Here is a 15162-nt window from a genome sequence, read left to right as displayed (position 1 = left end):
CCCCTTAGTGTTGAAAAACCTGGTTCATGGGTACATCCAGTTCTTTCTCAATGCCTTACTTTCTTGATAGCAACTAGAAAATGACCCAGCCCAGAATTTAAACCAGTCCAACCACATGCCTAGGCCTGGGCACCAGCCTTCCAGTTGTGCTGCTGTGCATATCTCTCACTGTCAAATAGGAACTCAGTGTCCCATAACACGCCATGCCTGGGATTTAGGGTTGGAGGGGACTGTTCGGTTCCCTGCACACTAGGACATTTTGCCACATTCACTACAGGTATCGCCTTGATCTTCAGCCTCTAAGGCTGTTGAGCACCAATCACCGCCCTAATGGGGGGAAGTTCCCAATCCACAAACCACATGGCTCAACGTGCCTTTCGAGTATTGGGCAAGTCCAATCTCTCCCAGCCCCCACCATCTAGATTGATTTACTGTCCCAGCAGCCACTCAGACCCTTCCCACTTGTGTCTTAATGGGGCACCCCCAAAGGCAGGGCTACCCCAGAGGCAGGCCTTGCACCAGATGATCTCCTTGGGTACCACATCAACTGTGTTCTTCTTTGTACCTGCAGGCAATGGAACCTCACATACTTGAGACGAGAAGTGAAGTGGACCGGAAGTCAGACGTGCTTGTCCCCACCCTGGAACATCATGCAGCTGCATGTCCAGTACACCAGAGACGTGATCCTATGACCAGTCACCAGCCGTGCCAACCAAGCTCCAGTATGGAGAACCTACCACCAAGGAAGGCCCAGGTAACCACATTATTCTTCCCCTTTGGTTTTTCAGAGCAATACTCATGGCTCTATGCTAATGCCATGAGCGTAAAGTATTGCTATGAGTCTTTAGTAATGCGGTCATTTCTGGAGAATGAAACAGGAGAAAAAATCATCTGCTGTCTTGTTCCTTTGAGGCATTTCCCAATTATTATTAATATTGATGATAATCATAATATTAATATTAATACCAATAATTTAAATTCCTTCCAGTCCCATTACGCGCTTTGATCACTTGAACAAAAAAAATAGCTTAACCATTGAAGATTAAATTTTCCAGATATATAGTCACTAGCAACCTTGTCAACAAAGTCTGAAAAGAGCATTTCATGCACAGGGTTCCATTTAAGCAGCCAAGCCTTCTAGCCGGTATAACTCACCCAGACAGAATACCAAAAGGACATTCTGTTCCTTGACTCCAGAATGGTGTGAGACAAGGCTTAGAACATGGAAACCAGTTGCAGTGTTTTATCACTAAGTTTGAGGAAGTTGATGACCTTGTTTTTCATAACTAACTTTCTGTAACTCTTAGGTTTGCCAAACTGTAGCTGGTGATGACAAGGATCAACAGAGTCTTGTTTTGATGGAGAAGAACATCAAAGATGTTTCACAAGTTACGAACACGAAAAGGATGAGCATATTAGAAAGAGAGAAGCCTCTGACAGTTTTTACATCCAGAGAAACACAAGAAGATGTATTGTTCTCGGAAAAAAATGCTGAAAAACCTGAGGATCCCAATGCTCTTGTGAAGAAGGGAAGTTCAGAAATAGGTAACAAGATCATTATGTTTGATTAACCTGCAAGACATCTTATGCAGACAGCTAGAGAAAATGGCGTAGGCCTCTGTTGAGCACTTACGAGTTAACCAGTCTGCTGTCTCTTCCAAATGCTTACTTGTCAATCAGTCAGTGACACTGACCATTTAAATGCCACATTTGCTATGCCCTAGTGGCTGTTTTAGTCAGCGCACTATTAGTACCTTTTCGAAAGCAAGTCACAGTGTTGTTATCTAGCTGCAAAGACCACAAGCCTTTTCTACAGGTTCCCGCTGTCATTGGATGTTCTGGGGGTAGCCATCTACTTGGTACATCCTTTCTAGTTATCTGTGAACTAAATTACCCCAGCTTTACATTATGTAAACATTGCAAGTCAGAAAGGAGTTCCATAACCATACAGAGGCAAAAAGCTACATTAATACCTTACACTGTACATGGCCTGCTTTGTACTATATGTCCTTCACTCTTATGTCCATTGCTGTAAGCATTCCCATCTGACAAGCAGTAGAAAAGGCATTTGCAGTAGTGCATGTCTGACTTTTCACAGATGCAAAAACAACTGTTGAAGGACAGAATGCAGAACAATGTCATACATTCACCCCCAGTACAGAGATCTGGGCCTAAATCCTTCGTATTTTGCTCACCATGCCATTCCAGTTTGAACCCAGCCATATGCAAATCAGTCTTGACCCTGTGCCTCATGGGAACAGTCCAGCCCGAACTGCCAAGCCAGGTCCTTCCTGGACTGGAAACAAGCATTCTAGGACTGGTTTCAGGGGTTCACCCCCCTTCAGCCAGGATAGCTTGATTCCAGTGGCATGGAGAGCACAGGACCCACGTCTGGGCATACCCGTCCCACTTGGGGTGACAAATGCAAAAACAACAGTTGATGGACAGAATGCAGAACAATGTCATACATTCATCCCAGTACAGTGATCTGGGCCTATATCCATAATTTTTTTGCATGAGAACAGTCCAGCCCGAACTGCAAAGCCAGGTGACAGAAGGGTGACATACCCTGAAACCGGTCCCAGGATGCTTGTTTGCGGTCCAGGGAAGACCTGGCCTGGCAGTTCAGTCTGGACTGTTCCCATGGGGCACAGGGTCAAGGCTGATTTGCATATGGCTTGGTCCAAACTGGGGTGACGTAGTGGGCAAAAGAACGATGGATTTAACCCAGATCTTTTGACTGGGAAGAATTTTTGCATTGTCAGCATTCCGTCCATCATTTGTTTGCTGTAACACTTTTCGTCCTAAGTGGGATGGGTATGCCCAGACATGGGTCCCTTGCTCACTGTGCCACTGGATTCAAACTACCCTGGCTGAAGAAGGGTGGCATACCCTGAAACCAGTCCCAGGATGCTTTTTTCCGGTCAAGGGAGGACCTGGCCTGGCAGTTCGTTCTGGACTGTTCCCATGAGGCACAGGGTCAAGACTCATTTGCATATGGCTTGGTCCAAACTGGGGTGGCGTAGTGGACAAAAGAACGATGGATTTAACCCAGATCTTTTGACTGGGGGAGAATGTTTGCATTGTCAGCATTCCGTCCATCATTTGTTTGCTGTAATGACTTTTCACAGAGTCTGAGAGGAAAGGTGCAGCATAGATATGTAATGATGTCTGTGTACTTCCAGCAGCACAGATGTGCAATTAATGACTTTTCACAGAGTCTGATAGGAAATGTGCTGCACAGATGTGTAATGATGTCTGTATACTATCAGCAGCACAGATGTGCTATTGCACAGTACTTGAGCGTCCATAGGGAAGCTTAATGCTGTCTTCTGTAGGCTCCATTGTGACACCACTGCTCCCTTGTTATAATACATTTCAGTAGACTAGCAGCAGTTTTTTCTCATTTTAGACTCGTTCAGAATGTGCCTGTAATAAGGAAGCAAATTAAATAATTGTACGTAGAGATAAGGGGCTCCTTTACATATTTATTGTGGGCCTCCCGGGAAGCCCCTTGGTTTCCACCTTTACATTAAGTCACAACTACAGTTGCACTATATTGGAGCGCATTCAAGTCATTAACCCTTTGTCCATGGGTAGCCAAATAGTATGTATGCTTTGCCTAATAAGTACAGTTGTTTTTGATTTATTGTACATCATGCTCTATAAATTGACATGATACCATCGCAAGTTAAATTTCTATAATGCACTTATCCCAGCATAATAATTTGCACGTATATGTAGAGAATATTTTCTAAATGTATAAATAAATTTTCTGAGGAGCACATATATTGATGTCATTGCTCATGGAGATTATTTAATCTCAATTTTAATTTTAATGTGATTCTTAATTTGTTTAAGTAATGTTTATTTAATTTTAACTCATTCGATGCGTCGGACGTCCCCCGGCCCTCCAACGTCACGGTGTGCGGAGGACGGCCGGGGGACGTCTGAACCACACCCACTCATTATTTCACCCCCACCGTGGCAGATTTGGCGCTGTGGTCAACGGGTTAAGCAATAGATCAACAAATGCATTTACAATTTCCTTTCCTTTATTTCTCCCTTCCTCCCTTTCCTGGGTTCCCGGGATATTTTGCATGCCTTTCTTTCAATAATCCTGCCTTAAAAAGGGAAGCATAACGTAGTCACTTAACTCATGATCACAAATTTCAAATAGTTTCCTGATCATCTTAAGGTATGTCCTGTGGAAGGATCTGAACTGCCCTTCATAAACTCCCAGCAGATGTCTGACTATAAGAAACTGATATCAGTGTTTATGTGGACAAAAGTAGATTAGTTAATGGAGAGAAAGTAGATTGTGTCTCACACCACTGATCATTCCAAGACACTTTATCTGCTAGAAACAAACCACAGGAATCAAATCAATTGCAACTTGGAGGCGGAGACCTATGCTATTCCCTGCTAAGTGGTTTTGAGGTTGGCAACTTCCAAACTTCCATATGACTGGAAAGACCTTATGTCAGATATCGAAATGTGCACATGGATGTATTGAATAGTGCATTATAGTGGCTAGAGTGTATGAATGGACAGCTTCTCAACAAAGTGGGACTTCGCACTCTACCGTGGTAACTCATGCTGATCTCAATGCAAGCTTGGTTACAACATTCTAGACCACTGCCGATATCCAGAGGCCGTGAGAGAATCAGCCCAGTTGCTCGGAGGTGCGTAAGCTGCACTGCCATTGATAAACATACAGACAGCCCCTTCTGTTACTCTTCTTTTATGATAACCCTTTGTAGTTACACTTACATTTTACATGCTCTCATGTAGAATAATCTGAACATGAAATTACAGACTATTTGACAGGTTATATTTGACAATTTAGTTATCAGTCAGTCAAATTATGTGTTTGAGGCATGCCTGCTGTAGATACACATGCTTTGCATACTCCTGCTATCTAGTGTTGGATCTGAATGTTTTTCTTCGAAGAAGTCTTTTCTACTCACAAGGTAAAGTGACTTCTCCTTTCGGTGATAATGCGCATGGGCATCAACATCCATTGTTAGATTGTTTTATTTCCGCCATTGGGTTCGGACGTGGTTTGAGACGCTCTGGTTTGAAACTGTTTTTCGGGATCCTCTCAGTACGCAACCCACTGTACCCTCATCGGTAATGTTTTGTACGCGTCTCACCATTCTCCGCATGTGGAAACAATAGCAAAACTCTCTATCTTTGATGTAGAAGACATTGTTGGTGGCCTTCAGGCCTAACCACGTCATCTACTTACATTCCGTTCCGTAGTATCCAGACTTCTGCCTATGGAACTGACTCCTTTTCAGTTCTGTTCTCAGTGCCTCTCCAAGTATCCGCGCACTGACCTGCATAAAGTCTGCAACTTGGGTCTCTCACCGCAGCACAAAGAAAAAGATTATGATGCATGTCGATCGTTTCGATCGAAAAGGACTTTGCGGGACCGTCGGGCTCGACAAAGGGACATACAGCAGCAAAACATCAAACACAACCCGGAAATCTATGGAGGAAGAAATGGAGGCATGGGCAGCAGAAGAGGAGGGGGCCTTCTCTATCCAAGAATCGGACTTGGATCTAGAGATTAAGTTGGAGTCCGAAGAAGTTCCAGCGGGACAGGGTGCCGTGAGTAATAAAGCCCCTTTGCCTTCAAAATTTCCTCCCACCAAACACAAGGCTTCTGTACCACCACTGCCTGCTGGCCATAGTCGGCACCAATAGACTACTTCTAATGCCCCGCCCTCAGGCTCAGCACGGAAACAGAGAATAAATGCTTCTAGCTCTGGCCGGAGCTGAGACAATGACCCTTCGGTTCCGAAACATTCTGGACCGAAAGAAAAAAAAATACAAATCAAGCTTGGCACCGAAAATTTCGGCACCCAAAGAAAAAGATGCTCCCATACAACCGCCAGAGCCGATTTTGGAAAAAATGAAAGAGAAACAGGATCCCAAACAAAGGAAGGTTCATATAAATCCTGATACTGGTCACATAATAGCTAAACCAGTAATACCTTCAAAAGGAAGGCAGACACTGCATACAAAATCCCTTTGAAGAAGAAAAAGGATATGGCTACCAGCCCTATTAAACATTCCTTAAACTCCTCCACTGTCTTCACCAATTCCCATTATATCAGAGATAGATTCCCTACACATTACACCATCAGGTTCTCCTGACACAAATCCTGATTCCGGAGAGGATGACAATAAATATAATCAGCCACCAAATATGTGGGATGACTATAATATAGATCTACCTCAAGATACAGACCCTGATCTATACCCAGCAACACCTTCCCCTCCTGACGATAGTACTATCTATCAGGAGTTGATTGCTAGGGCAGCCAATTATCATCGAGTACCTGTACACAAAAAAGTCCTACAAGAGTATTTCCTACTTAAAACCTTTGGAAACGCACGCAAAACAACACACATGTTGCCTATGTTGAAAGGGATGATGAATCATACGAATTATATTTTTAAAGACCCAGTTAGAGCACGCATACTAACCCTTTGGATGGACAAAAATATAAACCCCCACCATCTGACGAGCTTTTATTAGGGGTCAGTTGCCTTTGGATTCTTTGGTGGTCTCTAATGTCTGTAAGAGGGCAAACTCACAAACCTCAGGCAAGGCAACACCTCCAGATAAAGAATCAAAACTAATAGATGCATCAGGGAAGAGAGTACCTGCTCAATCAGCCAATCATTGACGTATAGCTAATAGGCAAGGTCTGTTGTCCAGATACGATAGAGCTCACTGGGATCAAACTGAAGAATTATTGCAATATCTCCCAGAAGAACACAAAAAGAGGGGGCAGGAAATAGTACAGGAAGGTAAACTTCCTTTCTAATTCATCTATCAGGTGTACATTAGAGGCTGTAGATACTGCAGCTAGAGGAATCAATACTAGCATTATGCTTGGGAGACATTCATGCCTCAGAATTTCTGGTTTTAAACCAGAAGTTCAGCATACCATTCTTAATGCACCCTTTGCTATGGAACACCTTTTTAGCCCTCAATAGACCAACCCCTTGATAAGATAAAGAAGGATACCGAAGTGGCTAAATCTATGGGAGCATTCAATCTCCTTCTACCAGATGTTCCTTTTGTCGCTCCTTTTACAGAGGAGGTTCCAAAACAAATACCACAGATATAGCTGCGTGTTCATACAAGACGCAAACACAATCATCCCCCTCTTGAGGATTCTACAAGGGTGGTTTTAGAGGAAACAAGTTTGAGGGAAGAGGTAGAGGTACACCAACCGGCTTCTCTCAGTCCACTAACAAGCAGTAACTTGCTAGTACTCCCCCCTGACCATTTATCACCTGCCAGGGGAAGATTGCAACAATTTCCTCCCGTTTGACAGACAATAACAACAGGCAAATGGGTTTTAGATATAATCCGACACTGTTATTGACTGGAGCTTACCAGCCATCCTCCCAATATTCCACCTCACATTCACAAATTCTTGCTACAAGACCAACAGCTCCTCAGACAAGAGGTACACGCTTGTCTAACAAAAAGAGCTATAGAACCAGTTCTATTACAACATCAAGGAACAGGAGTTTACTCACTTTACTTTCTAATCCTTAAAAAGGACGGGTCTTTAAGACCAATCTTGGATCTCAGAACATTAAACCTATACATACTGCCAGAACACTTCCATATGGTTACCCTTCAACAAGTGCTTCCACTTTATGTCCACACTAGAATCAAATGACGCATACTTCCATATTCCTGTACACCCAGCACATCGCAAATATCTCAGATTTGTGATTGCAGGAAATTACTATCAGTTCAAGTACTCCCATTCGGAGTCACTACTGCACCCAGAGTACTTACAAAATGTCTGGCAGTAGTAGCAACTCATTGAAGAAGACAACAAATTCATGTATTTCGATATCTGGATTGTTGGCTCATCAAAGCCAACACAGAGCAAAGGTGTCTACAGCACACTCAAGCTACCATAAACCTCCTTCATGAATTGGATTTTACAGTCAATGCACAAAAATCCTGTCCGTTCAACCCTCACAACTGCAACCATATCTGGGAGCCATGCTAAACACTCGCACAGCTCTAGCCTCGCCTAGTACAGCCTAAATTCAAAACATTTAAACGTTATTACTGCAGTTTTAAACCAATCAATACCTAACAGTCAAACTTTCATGGAACTATTAGGGATGATGGTATCAGGCATTGTTATAGTGCCTCAAGCAAGATTACTCATGCGTCTTCTACAGGAATGCTTAGCACGTCAATTAAATCAATCACAGGATCAATTAACAGATCTAGTGTTGGTAGACAGCCGCACTCATCGCTCTTTGCAGTGGTGGAACACACAAAACCTATCAAAAAGGACGGCTCTTCATCGACCCATTCCACAAACCGTGCTAACAGCAGATGCATCTGTCACAGGTTGGGGTGCACATCTTCAACATTTAACAATTCAAGGTTTATGGAACAACAAACACAGAAATCTTCACATCAATTACTTGGAGCTTCTGGCGGTTTATCTAGCACTAAAAGCTTTTCAGCCTTACCTCAAAGGGAAAGTTGTCTTAGTGCAGACGGACAATAACACAGCTGTGTACTATGTACAAAAACAGGGTGGGGGCACACTCTCTACAGTTGCTACTCCCATCTCATACCATTTGGCATTGGACAATACATCACAAAATTCATCTTCTGGCAGAACACCTTCCAGGCATGCACAACGAATTTGCCGCCCTCCTCAGCAGGATGCAGCAACAAGTACACAAATGGGAACTTCATCCCCAGGTTCTACTCCAAACTTCTAAAAATTGGGGTTTCCACAGATAGATCTCTTTGCCACAGCAGAGAACTCAAAATGCTCTAATTATGCCTGTGGATTCCCACACCATCTATCCAAAGGCAATGCCCTACGGATCAACTGGCCAGGGATATTTACTTACACTTTTTCACCTCTCCTTTCATTTCTGGTTTCTGAAACTCAGGAAGACATCTCTCACACAGATTCTAGTGGCTCCCACATGAGATCTTCAATCATGGTTCACCACACTACTAGACCTGTCTCTGGTTCCACACCAAAAGCTGCACCTCACTTTCAACCTTCTCACACAGAACCATGGAGAAATCAGACATCCAAACCCCAAGGAGCTCAATCTAGCGATCTAGTTCCTGAAGTCATAGAGTTTGGATATCTAAACCTACCACCAGATTGTATGACAATTCTTTAAGAGAGGCAAGAAAACCTACCACTAGAGCATGTTATGCAGCAAAGTGGAAAAGGTTTGTTATATATTGTAATAATAACACAATTGATCCATTAGATGCATCTATAAGACATATTACTTGTTACCTTTTGCATCTACAGCAAGTTGGCTTAGCCTACACACCTATTTGATTACACCTTCCTGCAGTGCCTGCATATCTACAAAACAGACAAAATCTATTCTTGTTTAAGGTCCTAGCAAATTAAAGCTTTTATGTAAGGCCTTAAAAGAATAATACCACCTAGGCTGCTACCTGCACCAGCATGGAACATTAGCAATGTTCTCACAAGGCTTATGGGTCCATTCCAAAAATAGTTTCTGCTTTTCATAATAACTAATCAGTTGAGTTACCTGTGTTCTTCCCTCAACCTGATTCTGTAGCAGAAAGGGCTCTACACACACTTAATGTCAAAAGAACACTATCGTGGTATATTGATAGAACAAAAGATTTTGACAAAACAACTTTTTGTTGCATTATTCCACCTCATAAAGGAAATCCTATCTCTAAATCAGGTATTTCTAGGTGGATTATTAAATGTTTTCAAACTTGTTATGTTAAAGCTAAAATAACTTTAACTATACCCCCTAGAGCCCCCTTTTACTTGCAAAATAGGATCATCTATGGCCTTTTTCGGTAACATTCCCATAGCTGACATATGTAAAGCAGCTACACTGTATACACCACACACATTTACCAAACATTATATATATATATATATATATATATATATATATATATATATATATATATATATATATATATATATATATATATATATATATATATATATATATATATATATATATATATATATATCCCATTGTTTGTGACAAGGTCAACTCGTCATAAGCACAGCGCAGGTAACACCCATGACGAGTTGACCTTGTCACAAGCATCGAAGGGGTTAAATATATATATATATATATATTCTTTTTTATTTCAAAACCGACCTTTATTGACATCCGTAACTTTGACACAGCAAGGTGCCTACATCCCATCGGGCCGACACAGCAATCATTAACATTCTATACAGAGATAGGGGCGCAAAACCAGCAAGCTGCCTACAACCCCCAAGGGGCCGGCCGCGTCTGGTGGGCAAGCAGTACGTGCTCTCGTCAACTCAGGTCCCACACCAAAGTCCCTAGACCAGCAAAACAATAAGTCATAAGTAACATTGCCACCATCACCTAGTATTTCAGACCGTTATCTAGTCAGAATCCACGCAGGCGCACCCAACCGAAGTTCCCCAACCCACACGAACCAAGTCAGCACTCATCATGTTGAACAGAAGTCAACCCAGGCCTATGACCAGGGAGCCTCCTCCTCTGCAATCCCCTCCCCGTCTCCTCCCCTGGCTCCCATCCGTTCAGGATCAGAATCTGTGTCCCCAGAGTCTGCATGTGCCAATAGATACGTTTGAAGAGGAGCCCAATTATCCCTAGGACGGGATGAGGGTGGCATAAGTTCTGCATAAGTGTGCAATTGTTCTTGGCAATATGTAAGATCACTCAGCCAGTCCTTAAATTTGGGAGCTCTGCCCCGCCCCAGCGACAGGCATTTCATCATTTTGCCATCAGAAGAACCAAGGAGACATATCTCCGCACCTTGATAGGAACCAGTTCCGTATAGCCTAAGAAAGCAGTAAGGGGGTCGCCAGGTACATGTACCTCAGTCATTTCATCTATTGCATGCATCACCTCCCTCCAGTACTCCCAAACAGGCGGGCAGTCCCAGGCCAAGTCCCAAAATCAGCATCCCCAGCCCCACATCTGTCACAGCAGGCAGTGTCGCGCAATTGTAATCGGTGCAGCCGAGCAGGCGTATAATATAATTGGTGAATATACTCATAATGTATCAGGCGTAGCCTGCTGTTGGCTGATATGGCACCTGTTTGGCGACAGCCGTAGGACCATTGTTCCACCGTGATGGGAGTTCCTGAAGTAAGCCCACACAACCACAAATGATGGGTTAGAACTTATTTATTAGCCATTAGTCACAAGAGCTCCCAGGAACTGTCAACCAGGAGTCCTAGGAACAGTATTCAAAGCCCAACATTCTGTATCCATAGAAATGATCATGACATAGTATTGTTCTCATATATAATAGACATAAAAGATGGAAACTAGATTACTACAATATTTCCCTTCTTTCACAAAACTCAAACTTCAACGTTTTCAAATGAATAAAAAGAAACCTAGGAGAACAAACTATCATGATAACAGAAAGAAAATGAAAGGAATAAAACATTATAAAAAATAGAAGAATCATACATTCCCAAAAGAGAATCAAGAATTAGAAAACTGCCAAATAAGAATACATAAAATTGCAAAACAAATATCAGAGCAATACATAAATAAAAACAACATTACATTTTAGAAAACGCTAGCATTCTTAAGTTACCAGTCCATGCGTTTAGGAGTAACCCGAATCCTACTGCTCCTCCTAGGAGGAACATAAACCAACTTAGAATCATTTTTACCTGCAATTTCAACTTCTGAATTTTTCCCTCTATTAGCACATCCCATCTGAAAAACAACCTTCTGAGGCAGTTTATACACACGAGCAAGATTCCACCAGTTTTTGCCATTAACTCTCACTGCAAATTTCGTAACAGCATCAACTTGAACTGATGAACCAAATGTTGATAAACCCTTAGATACATTATGTGGTGACTTGATTTTAACCTAGTCACCTACCTTTATGTTGGACACAAAATCTCTCTGAATGTTTGTTTTTTGATGACTTTTAATAACTTCCCCTCCTTGATACTTATTCACATTTACATCAGTTTGAGATTGATTATTTGTCAAAACACCCTCCTGTGTTGACTTATTCTGCATGAATGAACCCCATTTTCTCAACCAAGCTGGACACAGTTGGAATGAAGCTTCTCTTCCTCTTAAAAGCTTGAACGGACTTGAACCTGTAGTTGCATTTGGAGTTGTTCTGTGGCCAAAACATACTCTGCACAGCCTCCTTAATATTTAAATCAGAAGACACTGCCCATTGTATACACTCCACCAAAATTCGGTTATTCCTCTCAATAAAACCATTTGCTTGAGGATGATAAAGAGCCACCCTCTTGTGAACAATACCCGATTGAGACAAGAAGACAGACATTTCTTTTGAAGTAAACTGAACTCCATTATCCGAAACAAGCTCTTTCGGAAACCCCTCCCTTGCAAATAGACTTTGAAAGAATTTGATAACCTCATTAGAAGTAGGATCAGTCATGAAATGGACCTCCCACCATTTGCTAAAGTAATCAGCCACAACCAATGCAAATTTACATTTGTTTGGTAAGATGTTGAATGGACCCACAAAATCCACTGCCAATTTCAACCATGGACCATCCGGCAACACCACATGTTGAATCAGAGGAGAAATAATCTTGACTACTTTGTCACTTGAATTGCAGACTACACAATCCTCCACCACAGAAGTAATCTGTTGGTCCATGGAGGGCCACCAATAAAAATTACGAATTCTTTTCTTTGTGTTGGTTTGCCCCAAATGTCCTTCATGTCCAAAATTAATTATGGCTGATCTTAATTTTTCTGGTGGTACAAATTTCTCCCCCCTCATAATCATACTGCCTCCTTCTACAGTTAACTCATCACCAACTTTCGCGAAAGGATGAAATTCTTTTCCAGCAAATTTTCTTTAGGCCAACCAGTGACAATGTAGTGCTTGACTCTCTTCAAAACATTATCTTGCTCCACAGCAGCAAACCATTCATTTCAGAGAAACAGCCAACTAAACATGCATCCACAGCAGCAATCAAAGAATCTTCATCTATGTTTTCTTTAAAATCATTTTTAGACATAGGTACTGGGAATCTTGACAAAAAATCTGCACGAGTATTCTTTCCACCTGGTATGTGCGCAACTTGAAAGCTATACTGTAAAAGTTTGCTTGTAAGCCGTGCTATACGCGGTGTATGATCTTATACAACCTTCCCTTGCAGAATGGGAATCAAAGGCTTACGATCCGTGAGAACGTTAAAATTCCTACCCCACAAAAAGCATTTAAACCTCTCGATTGCCCAACAACATGCCAAGAGTTCTCGCTCAATTACTGAATTATTCTTCTCACTAGGTCTCAAAGCCGGTGACGCAAAACCAACAGTGAATTCCTTCCCATCTTTGACTTGTGAAATCATACCACCTAAACCATACAAACTTGCATCAACTGACACGGTACATTTAATATTAGGATCAAATGGTGTTAAAATGTTACATGACCCCAATTCTCTTTTTTAAGTTTTTGAACTCTCTTTCACAAATGTCATCCCAATTAAAAATTGCCCTTTTTTTAAGCAAATCTCTCATATGTGCAGTCTTCATAGAGAAGCTAGGAATAAATTTCGAATAAAATTCGCACATTCCCAGAAATGAGGAAACCATATCTTTTGTAGTCGGACTAGGAACATCTACGATTGCTTGTATCAAACCTTCCCTTGGTACTATACCTGCTCCCGAAATCTGATGTCCTAAATACTCAATTGATTGCACACCAAAAATGCATTTTAACTTATTTGCCACAATGCCATTCTCCTCAAGCCTTCTAACACTTTGGACACATTACGATCATGTTGAACTTTAGTTATGCCAGCTACCAATATGTCATCTTGGTAAACAACAGTCTCCACAACACCTTGCAAAACTTTCTCCATAACCCGTTGAAAGACTGAAGCCGCACTAGCTAAACCAAATGGCATTCTCCTAAATTGAAATGTCCCTATAGGAGATACAAAAGCTGTGATGTGTTTACAAGTGGGATCTAATTGCACTTGGTGATAAGCTGAAGCTAGATCAATTTTTGTAAAATATCTAGCCCCCGCAAACTTAGAAAGAATATCGTCTATACGAGGCAAAGGATGAGAATCTATCCAAATTTCACTATTGACACTGCGAAGATCAATACAGACTCTCAAACTACCATTGGGTTTGCGTCTGACAACCAAGGGGGACAACCAAAGAGATGACTCAATGGGTTCAATAGCTCCGGATTCACACATTTTCCTGAGCTCATTAGCCAAATCATCCCTAACACTATGAGGTACCGTTCGTAATTTATGTTTGATAGGGATTGCATCTTCTTTTAACCTTATCAAATGTTTGAAACCTGAAATGCATCCTAAACCATCCCCAAACACTTTTGGGAACCTATCAAACCATGAACTAGATGTATCCTCTAACTCAAAATCCTCAACCACTGAAACTTGATCTTTCGTACCCGGTCTAAGCTCCATTTTGAATAACCCTTGATGATACCAACCAAGGATATTGAGTCCTTTTTTAGCTACATAGACCTTACCTTCAATAGTTCTATGTCTAAACACTAGAGTAGCTTCAAAGAATCCTGATAATTCTATTCGCCTTCCCTCATAGGAGAGCGGTCTCCTGTCAGGTGGATTAAGTGACCTTTCCTTCCATGTCTTTTCAAATAGCTCATCAGTTATCATCGTTATACGTGCCCCTGAATCAACCAATAGATCTAAAGGTTTATTGTCCACCAAAACTTCTACAATAGGGTCTTCACAATCTTCACTTTCATCCTTCACAACCACTACCAAATCAGATAATGAGCTCACCACTTGTGGAGAAGTGTGGCTCAATGGTTAGAGCAGCAGACCCTGATGCAGAGGTCTAGCCCAGGACCAGGGTTCAATTCCCTGCCTCAGCGGGTCTTGGGATCAAAATTCCACAGACCTGATAATTCTCGCCTCGGTGCCTATTCCAATCATGGAGTCCCACTCTGTAAATCTGGGCAATAACTTGCTTAATCTCTACAACGGCCCTCACAACGCTAAGGATGCCTGGCCTCCACCTTGGGGGTGCCCAGGAGTGGACGCCTCACAGGGAAAGCCAAGATGGGTTCCACAGCGGTATTCGTACAAGCGCCTCGAGACC

At 42.1% G+C, this 15162-nt stretch overlaps 1 protein-coding gene across 1 annotated transcript in view; it reads left to right on the top strand.

Annotated features, from left to right (window-relative positions):
- Positions 1 to 15162, top strand: part of LOC147706051 (uncharacterized) — a 208407-nt gene that overhangs the window by 17138 nt on the left and 176107 nt on the right. The window contains exons 2-3 of the mRNA XM_086929020.1: positions 572 to 754; positions 1308 to 1545. Coding sequence (XP_086785146.1) covers positions 572 to 754; positions 1308 to 1545 — 421 coding nt within the window. The remainder of the gene's footprint in view (positions 1 to 571; positions 755 to 1307; positions 1546 to 15162) is intronic.

Source organism: Lissotriton vulgaris, chromosome 7, assembly GCF_964263255.1.
Source record: "Lissotriton vulgaris chromosome 7, aLisVul1.2, whole genome shotgun sequence".
NCBI lineage: Eukaryota > Metazoa > Chordata > Amphibia > Caudata > Salamandridae > Lissotriton > Lissotriton vulgaris.
Note: the sequence above shows the minus strand (reverse complement) of the source record. Positions and strands in the feature narration are given on the sequence as shown.